Source organism: Brachycentrus maculatus, unplaced genomic scaffold (assembly GCF_059751285.1).
Source record: "Brachycentrus maculatus isolate JH-2025_06_01 unplaced genomic scaffold, ASM5975128v1 h1tg000196l, whole genome shotgun sequence".
Classification (NCBI taxonomy): Eukaryota; Metazoa; Arthropoda; class Insecta; order Trichoptera; family Brachycentridae; genus Brachycentrus; species Brachycentrus maculatus.
The window spans coordinates 2,014,975-2,035,000 of NW_028280947.1; the positions used below are offsets into that span (position 1 = coordinate 2,014,975).

General features: G+C 30.7%; 1 protein-coding gene across 3 annotated transcripts in view; it reads left to right on the forward strand.

Annotated features, from left to right (window-relative positions):
- The window catches only part of Esyt2 (extended synaptotagmin-like protein 2), a 56,973-nt gene that overhangs the window by 25,631 nt on the left and 11,316 nt on the right, over positions 1-20,026 (forward strand). For 2 of the 3 annotated variants that reach the window (XM_088263120.1, XM_088263122.1), the window contains 3 exons: positions 11,195-11,292; positions 17,697-17,745; positions 19,459-19,548. In XM_088263120.1, coding sequence (XP_088119246.1) covers positions 11,195-11,292; positions 17,697-17,745; positions 19,459-19,548 — 237 coding nt within the window. Of the gene's footprint in view, positions 1-6,657; positions 6,747-11,194; positions 11,293-17,696; positions 17,746-19,458; positions 19,549-20,026 lie in introns of all 3 variants that reach the window. The other variant, XM_088263121.1, reaches the window with a different exon arrangement.

Below are 20,026 nucleotides of genomic sequence, written 5' to 3' on the forward strand. Positions count from 1 at the left end.
TAACCTAGCCGGCTCTAATAGGGGGATTGAAATCCCCCATACAAGAATTTTAATTTGATTACTTTAATATGTATTAAAAGAGCTACTTACTCCATATTTTTGTACCATAATCTTAAAAATAATATTATGAAAAATTTTCTTATTTTTATTTTTATTTTTGTCCGCCTCCGTAGTGTAATGGTCAGCACGCTCGGCTACCGTTCTGGAGGTCCCGGGTTCGATTCCCAAGGGGGGTAAAATAAATATAAGTGATTTTTTCACTGTAATATTCATTCAATATTACCCTGGACTGGTACCTGAAGCGGAAGGCTGATCACCTTTCCTTCATGTGTAAACGATCAAGATAACACTGCGTTTATATGACGCAGTGCCCTATGCACCACTGGGTGCGGATAAGGGTTTTTTTATTTATTTTATTTTTTTATTTTTTTATTTTTTTTTATTTTTATAATTTCAAATCTCAATATTCAAATGTCTCAATATTTTATTTTTTTTTACTTTTTAAAATTGCTTTTTTTACAAATTCGCAGATAATGGAGTTATTAGGTTTTTAGTCTAGGATGAATGTTTTATTTTAGTATGCCTGTTAGAGAATGTTTAAATATTAAAAATTATAATATTCCTCAGTAAAACTTCTAATGCATTGAAAACTTTAAAATTTTTATTTTAATTAAAAGATATACCATCTATTACAAGCATGAACCATAGAGGAAAGATTTGATTCTCGTTCTATAGAATATTGATATTATTTTTAATATATCGCTCACTCCTTTCAAGAACGTCATAAATCAAAAATTGTCAATTTTCAGTTATGCATGTCTTCGAAATGCCCAGAAAATGTACTATATCCCAGCAAAAAACGCATATTTTTAACTCAATATTTACCCGCTACAGGGCAGAAAATGTTGTTTTTGCATTTTGAAGAAAAGGTACTGTTTAAGAATTTTTTTAAAATTTATTAAATATTTTTCAAATGGGAAAAAACCTTCAGGTTTTACCTAAAAAGATCTGTTGCACAATAAAAAGTTCAATAAGTGGCTTGATATTTATTTTTAATACATTGTGTTATATTTTTAAACTTTAAAAACGTTCTCCTGAAAAATCAAGTTTTTTGATTTATGACGTTCTTGAAAGGAATGAGCGATAGGTTAATTTATCTTTTATCAATTATAGATTTGAATGAACTGTTATTATGAATGTTATAATGCAAATATGATTCAATTATGCAAAATTGGTGGAACGGTAATCAGAAGAACACGGGTTCAAATCCTGAAGCAGGCAGTATTTTCAATTGAATTGTAATGAATATTGCCTAATGACTTCTCTTATTTTTCGATGATTTAGTTAATCCACTAGAATCATGATATAACAGAATAATTGTATAAAAGAAAAGTTTTAAAATAAATTTTTAATTTTTTTTTTGAGAATATGGACACTGTTTTTAGATATAAATAAATAATTGTTGGGTAATATAACACGTGTGTTTGATAATGTCCTAAGAAGACGAAACGCGTCACATATACATAAATAAATGTAGAATTCAATCCAACAAACCTTGTTTTATTTTGGATATATTACCCAACAATTCAATATGGAATTCTACCAACTGTCTGCAGTTACAATAAATAAATAAATAATACAAAACACAAACAAAATTCAATTCATTGTCTTTGCACACTCGTCGTGAAGTGACGTTGCTGTTTGAAATCGATGCGCTTGCTTTCGGTAATCCTGTTTTGAAAAAGGAATTAAGTTTTGTTTGCATTTTTGAAGATTTGAGACATAATTAGCGTTTTTCATGGTTTCTTAAAATTGTTTACATGCTGTGACACGAATGAGAGATACGAATTTTACAATCATTTCAATCAATACCAAGAGCATGTTAATTGGATCATATTTGTTAATATATCTACATATTCATAAACTAAGATCTTAATAGATATCTCTGAATATAAGTGAGCTTTAAATATTTATTTAATATTTTTTTTCCCTGCAAATTAGATTTTAAAAAAAATTAAAATTTAAATGTCTTTAAATGCGAAATACGTCATATCTGGCGGTGTAACATATCCAGCACTAAAATATATTATTGGTCTGCATCAATAGTGTTGTGCTTAGCAAGTTTGACTACTGTGCTGGGGTCTCGGGTTCGATTCCCAGGGAGGGTCAAACTGAATAAAAGAGATTTTTCGCTTTTATTTATTTATTATTCGCTATTATTTTATTATTTCACATAACCTAAAGTGTAGGACTAATTATCTTACCTTCATATTATAAACATTCAACTCAACATTGCTTTGATCTGATGCAGTGCCCTATGCACCAGAGTCAGAAGAATATATTATGTTACCTTAAAAAAATATACATGTAAAAGTTATATAAAAAATTGGTGTATTGATTTCATCATTTAAAAAAAATTGTTTTTTTTTTTAAATTATAATTTTGTTTTCGCTTTATATCAGTCTATTGGTCAATGGAGAAGAGATGTTTAGCTAAGATCATTATATAATTATTTAGCATTTTGACAATTTGCATTTTATTTTATTATTTTTAGTATCATAATTATGCATATTTACATGTTGGTAATTTAAATTTGTGTATGTTACAAACACACATCTATGCATGGTTATTTATTGGTACAACGCGCCCCGTATAACTCCACAATGTGAAGGTAATTACATCCGGGGTCTGGTTGGCTAATTATTTGTGTGTATGGGTCCCTTTATAACAGAAAAATACAATTTTATTATTGAAATTAACTATTAAAACATACGACCAAGTCTCTTGAATTTTTAGAGGAAATAATTAAATGGATAAAACAAGAGGGTTCTAGCACCTACCACAAGTATTTGTTTATTTAGTTTCTTAGGGCCAAGTAGTAGGTACTCTAGAAACGGATTAAATTTTCAGAAAAAATACCAAATATTTTGAGAAATATCAAATGAATAAAATAACCTTTAATTGATTATTTTTATTAAATAAATAAAATTGATAAATGTTAAACTTTCGGAAAGTATGGGCAAACTTTATCCTCCAATCAAATTTTTTCCCTATCTGTGGTATGTAATACAAGCGCTGTCAATTTTATTTAATAAAAAAATAGACTTGTAGTGACATCTATAGTTTTTTTGCAAAGCTTCTTGAAGTTTTAATTATATTACAAGCAATACTGACTTCACTATTTAAATAATAAAAGGGTATTAGTTTGGTAATAATATACAAAAACCAGTATTTAAAGATAAATAAAACACTTTTAGATTGATTTGTCCGCCTCCGTAGTGTAATGGTCAGTACGCTCGGCTACCGTTCTAGAGGTCCCGGGTTCGATTCCCAAGGGGGGTAAAATAAATAAAAGTGATTTTTTCACTGTAATATTTATTCAATATTACCATGGACTGGTACCTGAAGCGGAGGGCTGATCACCTTTCCTTCATGTGTAAACGATAACACTGCGTTTATATGACACAGTGCCCTATGCACCATTGGGGTGCGGATAAGGGTTTTATTTATTAAAAGATTCATTGCGTAAATTCACTGTAATTTTATATTTATCTTAACAATGTTGGTTAAAAGGTTGATATTGTTAAAACATTTAAATGTAAAATAAACTATACACACCAAATACAGTTAAATTAGCTAGAACTCATTCGTGGAGTGTTTTCTTTTTAAAAATATTTTGCTTTTAAATTATTGACAGTATGGTATTGCAGACTGCTAAAAGAATTTAGAAAACTACGGATCGTTGCATGACTTTTTTCATTTTAAATAATAATAAATATTCTATAGTATCTTACTCTAAAGATTAGATGAAAAATAAATAAAAAAATAATGAAAAATATTTCACAAAGGAAAATCAAGAAAATACTTATGTATCAAATTTGCAACACCATTCAATGGTTAATAAATAATATAATAAAACCCTTATCCGCACCCCAATGATGCATAGGGCACTGTGTCATATAAACGCAGTGTTATCTTGATCGTTCACACATGAAGGAAGCCCTCCGCTTCAGGTACCAGTCCATGGTAATATTGAATAAATATTACAGTGAAAAAATCACTTATTTTACCCCCCTTGGGAATCGAACCCGGGACCTCCAGAACGGTAGCCGAGCGTGCTGACCATTACACTACGGAGGCGGACAATGGTTACCCTTATGAAATATTGATATATGTTTTAACACTAACTTTTGGCTATGTAACAAATTCGATACACAATGCAGTGAAGGGTTAAATTTTAAAAATTTGATTTGATTTCTTTTCACACTATTCTTTAAAAAAAATCAGTTAGTCAAACTATTATTTAAAAATACAAATGTTTATTTTGTGCTTTGAAAATACATTGATTTTTATCTTCAAAATTGTCAATTACAATTATTTTAGCTTTTACGAAAAATATATTTAAGCAGATTTGAAAAAAAATTGAGTGTCTTAAGTTTTTGAATTTTTTGAATGAAAATGTGGTATCCCTTTTATTATCAGTATTAACTCAAGTTACTTTGGTCGATATATCATGTATAAGGGGTTTGTTTATTATTTATTATAATATTAAAAAAATAAAGAAAAACATACAAATGATCATAAGTAATTATTGCTAGCTTTTCTCTATAGCAAAAAAAATATCTCTTTTTTTATTTTATTTCTCATGTTAAATTATTTAGAATAATAGAATAAAGAATGCGGTCTTATAATTTTTTTAAATTAAAAAAGCGGGTAATAAGTGCCAGCAAAATGGTGCGCTTAACACATTACACCACTAATAAAGATGACATAATTTGTTCATACGACGCACTATTTAATATTGACCCATTTTTTGTTACAATAGCATTATTACACACAAAATAAAAATGGTAAAATATAAAAGCATAATTTTTTTGTTTGTTCGTAATCTAGATATGCTGATTTCACCGAAATATACTTATTTATCTCATTTATATGAAAAAAGTTATTGTAATTCAGTTTTAATGTAAAAAAATCACTTAAAAGACAAACCGGCGAATCGCCAGCTTTGTTAGTGACAAATTGACCTTGGCCGGCGATTCGCCGGCTTTGTGTTGCAATGGGTTAACAAAACAGTAGCTAACAGTAGTAAGTGGGGCTAAATTTTCCCCGCAGTGTTCAATTATCGCAATTTTATATGACAAACTAATTCATTTTAAACAATAAAATAGTATTGCGGTACATATATAAACTTATTGGAAATGCACACGCCTTACACACGATCAAAATGGTGGAATCAGATTAAGAGTTGACATGTCGTACACACGACAGAATAAACATTAGGAAATCCCCGAGTTAAAGATAATATTTTTTTCGGTTCCTCTGTGAATCACTAAACCGCACTATTAGAGCAGCATAAATAGGGGTGGCGTTAAGTAATATATTACTGTATAGTATTATTTTATATGCAGTGACCATGTTATATCATTCTTCTATAAATCAGTTCTTATTATAATTTAATTGAAACATTTATTTTCGTATTTCTTATTATAAGTAAATTTATTAATTAAAAAAAAAGTAATGAATGGTTTTGTTTTTGATTGCTGATTTTGTAGTTAGATTTTCACAGCAACTGAGTGCAATTAGTAACAAACATATTTTTTGTGTGTTTTAAGATTTTTTCAGTGATGCTTGTAAAATCTTAATATTTTGTTAATTTTCTTAAATTTATTATTCTTCTTCTTCTTTTTGTAGATCCTAAGGATCTGTTTGTGCCTCCGCTTGTCGCTCTTGGGATGTTGACTCCCAGCTGTCTTTCCATTCTTAAATTCAATTACGTTAAAAAGAGTGCAAAATTATTTCATTTGGTTGACTTAAACTATAACAGTTTTTTTTCTTCTAAATGGTCTATTGGAGAAATACAGACTCATGTGATTGCTTGTCACTTGAGTTTTTATTATAAAATATAAAAATATTTGAAAACATTAAATGTTTTTGAAAATTTTATTTATTTAAATTATTTGTGGAATTGTTTAATTGGCTTTATTACTATAAATGTAACTATTTTTTTAATGTAATGTTATGTTGATTTTGTCAATGTATTTTTTTATTATTGTATTTTTTAAATGTAAAGCTGTACGATTCCCGACAAATAAAATAAAAAAATAAAAATCTCATACAAAAAATAGAAAAAATAAACATATATTATTTTGAGAAATAAAAATACTTTGTTTTTTGATCAACTCACATTTTAATTAACAACCAACTAGTTTCGGCAACAACCTGTTGCCCTCTTCAGGATTTAATTTGTAAACCCTGAAGAGGGCAGCAGGTTGTTGCTGAAACTAGTTGGTTGTTAATAAAAATGTGAGTGGATCAAAAAACAGAGTATTTTTATTTCTCAAATAATATATCAATACGATCCACAAAGTTAATGCTTTCAATATTCAAAACAAAAACAAACATGCCCAAAAGTGTTTATTTGAAGGAAGAAATAGAAGTCTGGCCATTTAGTTTAAATTAGATGGAGTATGGTATAAGAATAACCCTAAAATTTTTCTTTTTGCTACACGATAAGAAAATTGGCAAAATATTATACTTAGTATGACTGATTTCAAAAATCTAACCGTTCCATTTGTGTGTTTTTCTTTTGTTTTTGTTTTTTGGTTTAACCTTTAAACCGTGACCCCCCATTTGTCACTGACCGACCAATCGCAGGCCACCGTGTTGTATTCGTCCGGACAAAGGTTGGGATTAGAATTGTTCGATGAAGACGACATGAGCAAGTCCGACGAGAGCCTCGGCAGGTTGGTAACACTGAGAGGGAGAAAAAATCCTCTTCAAAATTTTGGTTTTTGGCGGGAAACTTTGGCTTCAGTCTTGATCTGTCAAATTTCTTTCACTGTTTTGTTCTATAGCCTATGCTGTCAATATCTAAATGTTCTAGAAGGATCATCGCTTCGTGGTGTAAAAAGCATCTCATTACAAATATTATGTTTATTTCATTAATTCATTCGGCAGTCACTTTGTAGTAAAATCTATCCATTTTTAAATAACGTTTTACATAGTAAATATCACTATTTCTTAAAATCTACTGTGACACGTGTTTCGATGCATTCCGCATTACGGTGTTTGAAAATGATGCGGAATGCATCGAAACACGTGCCACAACAGATTTTAAGAAATAGTGGTATTTACTAAGTAAAATATTAATTTAAAATAATGTTTATTATTATAAAATAAATTCAATTGAATTATTTATCATAAAAATATCTCAGCCTCCGTGGTGTAATTAATGGTCAGCGTATTTAACTACCGTGGTGAAGGTCCCGGGTTCAATTCCCAGGGGGGGGTGAAAATAAATATTAGAGATTTTACACTCTAATATTTATTTAATATTACCTCGGACTAATCCCTAAAGCGCAGGAGTGATAACCTTACCTTTATGTAAGTAACGATCGAGATGACACTGCGTCAATACGATGCAGTGCCCTATGCACCATTGGGTGCTGATGTGGGTCAGAAGAAGAAAAAAAATTAGAACTTACTTTTTTCAAGTTTACTGTAATTTTATTTTTATTTTTTTGAAACATACCATAAATTAATTATGATTTGATTAAATATTTAATTTTCACTTGTGATTGCATGTTATGTACAAATTTATCATAAATATTGGCATGTTTGCACAAAACTAAACAAAATTATACCAACTTAATACATACCTGAAGCTAACAACCATTTATCACATTTTGACATCTCAATACAGATGAAGAAGAATGTGTAAGTCTGGGTATTTACAGGGCTTATGACCTGTCATAGGCTGGTGTAACATTCACTATTCTACCCATGACTGACAACTAATTTGTAATTATTTTAACTCTTAATTTTCCTTAAACTTTCTACCTGATTCCCTTTTCCCATGCCTTCCTTACTCTATCGTCATTTTGTTTTTCTATTCACGTTACCCTGTTTAAATTCTTAATTTGTAATTATGCTCTCTTATGTTTCTTTGTTTTTCTTTTTTCTTATCCTTGTCTTAACCTGTTCAAGCATTATCTCCCCACTAATTTCTAACAGACATCATAAGGTACAAGCCTAGATCGTTCACACTAGTCTGTTGGTTCACACTGGTTGGTTGGAAGATATTGCTTTATAGCAATAAGCCCGCCAATGTACACACATATTGTACAAAAGTTCAAAATAATAATAATAAATAATAACTACTAAAATTTTTGGAACTCATAAATACATCATAAATCTCATGTTTGGGCAGCCATCTATGGTTGGTTTGAATAAGCTTTTAGCAGAGACACTTTTATTTAGGTGTATGCAAGATTCAAACCCCGGATAATTTTTACATACTGGGAGACGCCTGAAAACATGATGCTGAAATTTTTTTGCAGCTTATAATTTGTCCGCCTCCGTAGTGTAATAGTCAGCATACTCGGCTACCGTTCTGGAGGTCCCGGGTTTGATTCCAAGGGGGGGGGTCAAAAAAATATAAGTGACTTATCACTCTAATATTTATTCAATATTACCTGAAGCGGAGGGTTGATCACCTTTCCTTCATAAGTTAACGATCAAGATAACACTGCATTTACATGATACAGTGCCCTATGCACCATTGGGGTGCAGGTAAGGGGTTTGAAGTTTGAAGTGTAGTATAATTTGACCAGATTATTTTATTCGGTGTAAATACCCAGACTTCCATATTCTTCTTTGTCTGTTGAGATATCAGAGTGTAAAAATAACTCCCTCCTAAAAAGTGGAGAAACCTAGACTTGTTAACAAGGATTTGGACACATCCAAAAATGTTGTGGAAATAATTTATTGTTTGAGTGGCTTGGGAAATTTTTGGCATGTGTATCGTGTGTGTTTGTTGCTTGTGACTGAAGGTACTCATACAAAAACTACTTATGACTGTCATTTGCTCGATTTTTTAGTCTAAACTAAACTAAAACTTTATATTATGTAATTTGAAACTACGTTCAATATCATGGAGTAATAAAAACTGTATATTCGTAAATCAAATAAGATATTCACTAGAATGAAGTTTTATTCTATATTATTTTGAGAAATAAAAAGACTTTGTTTTTTGATCCACTCACATAAAGCTCAGCTTACTCCTTTCAACAACGTCATATATAAGAAAACTTGATTTTTCAGCAGATTTTTTTAAAGTTTAAAAATACAATGAAATGTATTAAAAATAAATATCAAGCCACTTATTGAACTTACTGTGCAACAGATGTTTTTAGGAAAAACCTAAAGGTTTTTTCTCCATTTGAAAAATATTTAGTTTATTTAAAAAAATAATTAAAAAATACATTTTCTTCAAAATGCAAAAACAACATTTCCTGCCCTGTTGCGGGTATATATTAAGTTAAAAATATGCTGCCTTTGCTGGGATATAGTACATTTTCTGGGCATTCCGAAAACATGCACAACTGAAAATTGACAATTTTTGATAAATGACGTTGTAGAAAGGAGTGAGCGATATGTGAGTGGATCAAAAAACAAAGTTTTTTTTTTTCTCAAAATAATATATCACTATGATCCTCAAAGTTAATGCTTTCAATATTCAAAATAAAAGTTTTATTCTTTTATATAATTTCAATGGGTTTTAAATATTTTTTTAATTAAGCAGCACAAATAAATATCTTGTACACTAGGAAAAGTGTAACAATAAAAGGAAATTATAAACTTTTTAGTGGAATATTTTGAATCCTATCACAACGTGGAATCTTTCCAGGGTATGAAATTGTGGCATTGACATACTTCATTCATATTTCAATTAAATTGAATTAAATTTGATTTAAAAAGAGAAATATTTGTGTTTTACAAAAATACTTCAATCTCATACTATTTCTGTGAGCCTAAGCGGCTCATTATTAGAAATAGTTTTTTAAAATTGTGGTAGACTGGGTTGGAACCGAGAAACTCTGCCTCTAGAGTCCGCGACACTAACCACCGGACCACAACCCGAGTCTTTCTAGGTTTGTTATATTTAAAATCACATAATTTGTTTTTGAATATGAGAGAAAAATGATACTAAAATAGTACTGTATTAACAAGTAAACAATTGTAGATTTTTTCTCAAACAATTGCTTTAGGTATGATATATTTGAATACTCTGTAGTAATTTGGTTGCACTCATTTATTTTATTTGCATAATTCAAAGAAAAATTATACCGCAGGGATATGTGTATGTTTTTTAAAGCTATGTGTTATCATAGACAAAGAATCTAAAAATGAAAAATATTCATCATTTGTTGTTTTTGGCTCTATGTTTTCAATTACTTTTGACACATTAGTCAATGACAAGTCTGTAAGTAGGTACTTGAGTTTTAAAAAAAAAATTGTGTCATGTATTATTATGGTATGAAAATGTACATTTTTGGTGTTTTATTTAATGTTTTGTTGTTGTATGAAATGTGGTACAAATTATTATTTATTTTATTATTATTTATGAAGCTTATTAGATAATTTTCAATACTTACCTTGACTTTAGTTGAAAGCACAATAGATATATTATATATTTCCCAAATGCACACTTTTATTAACATTGAGTTACTTTTCATTCTCTTTTGGTGAATGGACTTTCTTATTTATTATTTTTAATAAAAAATGTGAGCAAAAAAATAAGTTTTATTGTTCCTAGTATGAGAAAGTATATTTTTTTAAATCGGAATTAAAGTAACTTTTATTTGACTTCAGTGAAAAGTTAATTTAATTTTTTTTTGCTTGATACGTAGTATTCCCAAAAAGGGTGTTACAGTTTTACCGTGTTGAATCCAGGTACAGATTGTAATAGTAGATTAACTGCGTTGTGAATCTATGTAGCAGTTTGGCTCTGTTAATTCCAGGCACAGATTGTGTTAGCAGATTGGCTGTGTTGTGAATCTGTCGCAGTTTGGCCCTGCTGAATCCCGGCACAGATTGCCAACATTGTGAATCTGTGTCGCAATTTGGCCCTGTTGAATCCAGGCACAGATTGGCTGTGTTGTGAATCTGTCGCAGTTTGGCCTTGCTGAATCCCGGCACAGATTGCCGAAATTGTGAATCTGTGTCGCAGTTTGACGCAGGCATGGATTGTGATGGTGGATTGACATCGTAGTCACATCTCTCACAGCTAGACTTTGTTGAATCCGGGCACAAATCATGATGCTAGGCTTTGTTGAATCCGGGCACAAATCGTGATACTGGTTTGCCGCCTTTCTGAAATCTGTGTCACAGTTTGCCTTGTTGAATCCAGGCACAGATTAGCTCCCGCAAGCGGCAGTGCGTGGGGCTCGAGCTGTGGGACTGGGATCCCGGCTTCCCGGGGGCCCAGAACGACGACTTCCTCGGCAGGTCTGTCCGAGCCTTGCACAAACCAGCGCTTTGCCTCCATAATTTACCTACAACACCCTACCGCGGGATATAATCCATTGACTTCATTCCATCACCACAAATAGTTGGATGGCAGATATTTACAAATCTATTTTCATTTTGGGTGTCAGTTAATGTTTATTTGAGGTACAATTTTACTTTTGAATTTTGTAATCACAAAATTACATACATAAGGACACTAAATATACTAATTTTTCACCCCGTAGTGTAGTGCTATTTAATCTATTGATTTGACATTAAGGCTATACTTGCAATCACAGAATTCATTTAGCGTTCAGCAACGCTAGGAGCCGCATGTCATTTCACATCCGATATTTAAAAAAAGTATAAAACGGAATTTTTCAGAATATACAGTGAAAATAATTTTATATTTTTTTTTAAACTCTTTACCCTTCAATAACTCTTTTCTTTTCAAAACTATTTATTTATTTTAAAGAACTATTTTTTTTTCAATACAAAAACACTATTTTAAGAAAAAAATTCAATTTTGTAAAATCTTGCCTAGGTCTAAAGAAAGTCAAGATGCTGTTTATATATGTAGGGCCTTAACTTTGTGAATTAAATGATGATTTAAGTATAAACATATATCCTAAGTTTAAGACCACTTCTGAATGTATTAATGAGTTTATTAATGTAAACACTACTTTAGAGAACTACAGATGATCTCGTCAACGGGTGAAAATACAGTTTGCATTTTCGCCTGTTGATGAGAACATCTGTAGTTCTTGAAACTAGTCATGTTTACATTAACAAAGTCAAAAAAGTTCTTATACAAGTGTTTTATTTTTATGTTTAGCTGTTTGGCTATGAAGTATAAACTTACTAGTACCTGAAGCGCACCTTGCCTTCATGTATGTAACAATTAAGATAAAATTGTATCTATTTGGTACAGTGCCCTTTTCACCATTGAGTGCAGACAAAAATCAGAAGAAATAATAAATATTTCATGTGATATATTAGTTCAGCTCAAAAGCAAAATTGTACCTCTTATTTTTATGTATACCTAATATTATTTTAATGCCTAACTATTTCATTATTTTATCATAAATATTTATTAATTTATTTTTATGCATGATTTTATTTTTATTTTACCTTCTCTACTGCATGGCACATAAATAAATTATATTAATATAATATAAATAAAACCTACTAATTTTATAAAATGTATCACATTCATATTTTTACGTTATTTATTTTTGGCATTCACTTTGTGGTAAGACATGGTTAAATTGCAAATAAAACACTTGTTTTTTACCACTTGAGTATTATATTGTTACAACTAGTTTCGGAAGCTACAGATGCTTCAATCTACGGGTTTTAATATAAACTACTGTATATTAAAAACCTCTAGGATGGAAGTATCTGTAGCTTTTAAAACTAGTCGTAACAATATATTACTTACATGGTAAAAAATAAGTGTTTTATTTGTAATTCATGTTTATATTTGGAAATGCCAAAAAATGTGCATGAAGTATGTCAGTAACAGTATGTCAGTTTTTTGTCAGTAATTCAGTAATTCCGGTCAAATCTGATCAGTTTTTATTTGGTGAAAATACTTTTCCCGTCCGTAAGCATCAGTTGACCGAACGACTAGAAATACCCTTCTCGTCCTTAATGTGTAAATAAAATATCTATAATTTTGTTGGAATCGCTTGAAGTTGGTATTCCAAAATCATTTTGTAACCGTAAGGATGTCTTTATAATTTAACATTTTTATTATTTTTTTATACTTAATGTATGTTATTATTTAATACATGTTTCATGGTTTTTGTGATCTGTTTTATCGATGAATGATTTTGTATGGTATTGTATGTTCATTTGATCTTGTATGTGTATATTGTGTATTCTGATGTACATTTTATTGTCTGCATGATGTGATATATATATATATATATATATATATATATATATATATATATATATATATATATTGTGATAAAATCAATAGATGCGTAATTCCCCATAACCATTTCAAGCCTTTTCCAAAACTAATACAATTTTATGCTTAAATACTAACATGCATTTTTCATAATAAGAGCCAAAAATATTTACAAAATTGGTGTTAATATACAATTTACAACATTTAAAATGTTGTAAATAAATTATCTGGTCAAATTATAAGCTTAATAATAAAAATGAAAATGGTATTTTCTGGCGTTTCTCATGTGTGTGATTATAATCCAGGATTCGGATCTCAAATACTAATATAAGAGTTTCTGCTTAGTAAAAAGCTTCTTTACATCTCACCAATAGATGTCTCTAGTGAAGTTCTAGTGATTCATGAACAAGGTTTCTAAATTGGTTCATATATATAGAACTTCCAAGAATTTGAGTAGTGTGGTTGTCAATAATGGGTAGAATTGGTGAATGTTACACGTGTGTAAAGTGATCACTTAAACCAGCCTATGACGGTCGTGAGCCCCGTAAATGCCCAGACTTCCATATTCTTCTTCATCTTTGATGAGATGTCAAAAAATAATATTAATATACAATAATATAAATTGTATGTCAATCACATTATTGTTCACACAAAAGCCTCATCGATTTTCTTCTTGTATACCTGAATCTTACTTAAACTAAAGTATACAAAAATAATTTTTTGATTCTGTCGATTTTTTAAAGATAAAGAAATTTCACGCCGCATTTTGGCATTTAGAAATTTTATAACTGCTAAAAAATGAGTGTCATTGAACAGTATTTATACATTTTTTGTTGTTGCCGTAAATAATGGTTAGTTATTATAGGTATTTCAACTTGATATAAAACATCTTTCGTTCCTCTTTATATGAAAGTAGATGGAAGTTTGAGCATTCCAGGGCTTACCACCTGGCATTTGGCTGGTTTAAGCCATCACTTTATACACTTGTGTAACATTCGCCATTCTGCCCATTATTGAACATCCGTACTGCATTAATACTTCAAACCTGTATAGAAAAATGTGAATAAAATAATGGAAAAAATCAATGAGTTACATTACATGACAAAGATTTTAATATTTAAACCAATTTTTTTCTATTTATAATTGTTTTTAATCAGCTAAAAATGCAGTATTTATTCTTAAAATATTACATACTTTTGGTTTATATATTAAATGATAAAATCAATCACTGATTTTTTTAGTCTACTAAATTGTATTTTATTGTTAAAACCACATAAAAATAAATTTTGTAACAATCGTTTTGCCTTGTTATGGAATTTTCAAACTAATGTGAAGATAATTTTTATTCTTATTTTTTTTAATTACCTAACGTCCAAGTGACTGAAATCTAGCTACGGCTTATGCAACACCGCATATCACGACCCTACTCAGGCTTCAACTTTTTAAGTTTCATAGCCTATGCCTACTCGTGAGTGGATTTACTCTTTATGTTTAAAGTTACTATAATTTCATGAGTGAAAATTACAGGCGAAAACACTCGCTTGTGAAGATTAAATGGACTGATGGTCCTTATATAGCTTTACAATTCTGGGTGATTCTGGGGTGATTTTACAAATTAAACGCCAAATCTATAAATAAATACATACTTTTGGTTCTTATTCCTAGAAGCATTTTTGTCTTTCGTAAGCTAACATAACCTAACCTTACCTGACCTAACATGACACGACAGTCGGCCGTGGAGGTAATGGCCTCGTCCCTCGTCCACATTCGACTCTTCGATTGGGACAGAACCGGTGAAGACGATCCATTAGGAAGGTGCGAGTGTCTGCAATAATCAATATTTTTTGTTACACCAGCTTTATGTTTGTCGATTTTTCATTCATTATCTGTATCAATCCTTCAGTTTCCTTTCTTTGGTGTTCAAATGTGGAATCAACTTAGTCATTTTCCTATTTTATGTTGAAGCACATGATCATTAACCCTTTGACTGATGAGTTTCAATTTCAAGATTTTATTTGGGGAAAAAAGGGCAGGTGAAATAATGCATTTTTGCAAGGCAATATTTTCAGGTTTTTATGAATTTTTATTGAATATTTAAAGTTAGAGAATTTTTAACTACTTTTAAAACTAATCTTTTAAAAAAATATGTATAATGGCGTTGCATATAAAATATATTACTTTTTCCAATGTCAAGTTAATTCAATAATATAACTTAATTATAAAATATGATAGACTTATTATTTAACTATAAATTAATTCCGTTCAATTAAAAAAAAAAACTAAAAGTTTGTAAATAATTTGGTCCCTTTTGATCTTAGATACAAATATACTACTACTGCCATTACAACAGTATTTTCTGTTTTAGCTATTTTTTCGGCAGGGTACTAGGTCCGCAAAGGCCCATGTTTATGCCGTACGTGGTATGGGCAAATCCGTTAAGGCTGGTAAGATGGACGGATCGGTCAAAAGGTTAATCATAGAAGAGTGTTTATAGATAATTTTTATAGTTATTTCTATTACTTATGTTATCTTACAGCTCTTTGAATGTATTTGTTAAATTTCTACATATTTTATTCCAATTCATAAAACTTTCTATGTATGAATGTATTGCTAAATTTCATTTCATCAGTACCCTGCACAGTAAGCCGTGCTTGAATTTCAAAAAAATTCACACTGGATAACATTTCGATTTTAAAATAATTTTTTATTCATAATATTGTTTTTATTCCAGTATTTTCGTCCGACTTCGGGTGTAATTTGGATTGTATCATTTTATGGAAACAGTCTAACAATGAATTAATTTTAAATTCTGGATAATTTAAAAAGATCATTCTCAAACATCTGACAAAAATATTGTAGACATTTTCTCTTTTCAATCAAACAACTGACTCATTGACCAAGGAAACATTGTTTCTGTTTAACAGACAAGACATTTTTATCCAGTTTTAAAATCTCAATGTTGCTTTTAATTTCCGCAGCTATCGCCTAAAGCTGTGAATGATATTTTGCATATTTACACATTTTCCTATCTCTTTTAATAGTTTCCATATTAAACACAATGCATGATTTTTGACACTAACATTTTCAAATTCTATAAAATCTTTATTGAATTGAAAATAATATTTGGTATTGCTTTAAGGCAGCCTGGTAACTCTTCTCCTTTTTATTCATTTATCATGTAGGGTCAACAACTAGTGAAACAAATACAAGACATGATAAAATCAAAACAAAATAAAAAGTATTTATTTTGTTTAAATTTAATCATGTCCTCATATTTTATCTCACTTAGGATAGGTGTTTTTTACGCCTGTGGACCACTGGCGACGGGATTTGATAATTATATAAATATAGTTAAGTCCTTAACAAACAGATTGGTATATAATATTAATATAAAATATAATTCCTTATGTAAATTTATATAAAGCATAAGCTGGCGCAGAAGGTAAAAATACCCTTCCAGTCTTCAAGCATCAATCGACCGAACGGGTAAAATACCTCTCCCGTCCTTAGTGTGTTAACACATTGTTTGCGGGAAACGCTTAAAAGCGTATTTTACATACTATTAGTACGGAGCGGGAAACGCTTATAAGCGTTCTATTTGCTTACTTTTGGTAGAGTGCGAGAGACGCCACAAAACGTTTTACAAATCGGAACCGAGTTTGCGGTTACTTGTAATTTCTGTGGAAAATTTTAGGCGTGCGGTGGTTTGACTGTGAGGAATGAAGAGATAAGGCATAGGACGCAGCATCTTGGTCACAACTGTCATCAAGAAAAGGCAATTCAGTTGGCTTGGCCATGTACTCCGCATGCCTCCCGAGAGCCTTAATCAAGCTTGCCTCTTTTATAAGGCCTCAGGATCACGCCCCCCAGGACGACCACTGCTGACAATTCGTCGGCAGTTCTCGTCAGAACTTCGGGATGCGGATCTGACTTGGGAGGATGTAAGGGAGCTGGCAGCCCACAGAAAAGCCTGGAGACAGTTTGTGGACTCGATATGCTCCACCTAAGGAGCGGATATGGTTTAATTAATTATTTGTGATTAGTATACTGAGGGTTGGGCGGCAGACTGTCTGAGTATAATTACGGTCGGGGTTGGTGAAAAAATTGCCTGACAACAATGTGTTAACACATTTTTTACTAAATCAAATGTTTACTTTCAACACATGATGCATTTTTGCATTGTATTACTTGTGTTGATAATCCAATATAGTATGGAACAACCTTATGGATAAAAAAAGTAGAAGAGTTATTTTTATTGGGAAAAATGCAGACTTTAAATTTGTCTTTTTTGATATAGACACAAAACAAACACCTCTCTTGCACACTTTCTGTCACCATGAACTTACACAACTTCTAGTTACTATGCCTGGATTTTACTTTCACTGCATTATGTAGGAACTAACAATTAACAAAAATAACTATGGGATGGAATTTTTTAATTAGACATTAATTTGTAAATTTTTGTACAAACGCATTGTTTTTTTAGGTGCACGGTTGAAATCAGCAGTGTGGCAAAGAAAGGCCAACTTGATACTGTAAGTAAACTATTGTAATTTTGTATATAAAGGTGGAGACTGACTGGAGCATTTCGTCGTGACGTCATCACGCTGCCTCACCACAGAAGTACGCGTAGAGAATAGAACGCCACACCATTCTGTATTTGCAAACAATATTCGCCTCTTCCACATTCATGCATCTCTTCAAACATAGTCGCCGATTATTTAGACTTATGACCTAAACGCTTTCAGGTATTTGAAATACTTGATCATGGCGGCTATGTATGAGGAGATGCATGAATGTGGAAGAGGCGAAGATTGTTTACAAAGACAGCGTGGTGTGGTATTCTATTCTCTATACCTACCCCTGCGGAGAAGCAGCGTGATGGTTAGTTTATAGCTTTTTCCACTTATTTTATATGACCAGTGACTGGGTTTTGTCGTTACCGACATCATCGGACCGGACCAGTCTAATGATATCGCTGACCAGTCGAAACTCGGTCACTGGTCAAATAAAATAAAAGGGGAAAAGCTATAAATTTTTTGTTTTCATCATCTAAAACAGACCTTAAACAATATGTTTTTTTAAGTGTTTGATATTTTTTGTGATGGTCTCAGAAACTTTCTTTCTAACACAAAATTTTCTTTACCCTTGGATTTGAAGTTTTCTTGACATATGTTTTTTTTTATAACAGTACAATCAATTTTATAATATTTTAAGCGTTAAAATACAATAAAACTTGTCCATGAATTTTAATACAGTGGAACCTCTATCTATCATTTTTAAAGGGACCTTTTAAAATAAACTATTAATGCGAGATTAAGAGGTCAATACGCAAATAGATACGACTGAGTAAAGATACCGTCCTCCCAATCTGCATAACCATTAGTAGGCTAAAATTCTAAGAAGAATACATGTTTCAGATGCAACTGTATTTATTTAAAAAAAAATACAAACCTGAATAGAATTTAAAAAAATAATTCAAGGAACGATAGATAGAGGTTTCACTGTATCTTTATTTCTTAGACATTTTAAAAGAAATAAAACAATAATCATTAACTGAATAATGAATTTCGTAAAATTGTATGAAACTCAAAAAAAAAGAGTTCTGTTATGAATTTGAATTTGTTCCATTTTACTATATGAATTCAGTCGGGTAGGTACTAGTCAATCGTATTAGGTACCTACCTTGCCATACATTTCCCACATGATACATGTCGCTTACTCCTTTCAACAACGTCATATATAAAAAAACTTGATTTTTTAGGAGATCATTTTTAAAGTTTAAAAATATAATGAAATGTTTTAAAAATAAATATCAAGCCACTTATTGAACTTTTTACTGTGCAACAGCTCTCTCAAGGTAAAATCTGAATGTTTTTTCTCAATTTGAAAAATATTTAGTATATTTAAAAAAATATATAAACAATACCTTTTTTTCAAAATGCAAAAACAACACTTTTTGCCCTGTAGCGGGTAAATATTAAGTTTAAAATATGCCTCTTTTGCTGGGATATGGTACATTTTCTGGGACATTCCGAAAGCATGCACAACTGAAAATTGATGATTTTTGATTTATGACATTCTTGAAAGGAGTGAGCGATATGTAGTAGCCTACCTACCTGATCATACATTTGACATCTAGGTACCTACTCTAGGTACCTACCTACCTGATCATACATTTGACATCTGCGTTGAAAGATATTTTTTTATATACTGTTTATAATTTTAATGGTTGTTATATTTTTCAGTGGTTGACTTTAGAGCAAGCAAAACACGGAATGGTCCATGTGCGTCTCACTTGGTACAAACTAAGCAGTATTATGGGCGATTTGAAACAGGTACATTTTAAATCTAAATAATATATTTACTCTATAAAGTTATTATTTAATAAATCTAAGTATTTATAAAATAAATCAACAACTATATAAATTTTTCCACTTTTGATTTATTTGACCATTTTATCGACAACACCAGTCTGATGATGTCGGTAATGACGAAACCCGGTCACCGATCAAATGAATTAAAAGTGGAAAAAGTATAAGGTTGTTGTTTTATTATATATATATTTAATTTAATTTTTAAAGGAATAACCCGCAAAGCGTATATTTTAATGCTTGTCTGCAAGTAGTAAGCAAGTAGTAAGTAGTAAGTAAGGACAGGGAAAGTAAATGTAAAAAATACATCACAAACACCCAGACCAATTGAAAATAAATCTTTCTTGAATTCATTTTGCAATTGTCGGGAATCGAATCCGCAAATCCAGTTTTGCAGTCGAGCGTCTACCCAACTATGCCACGCCGCCTGCCATATAAAGTG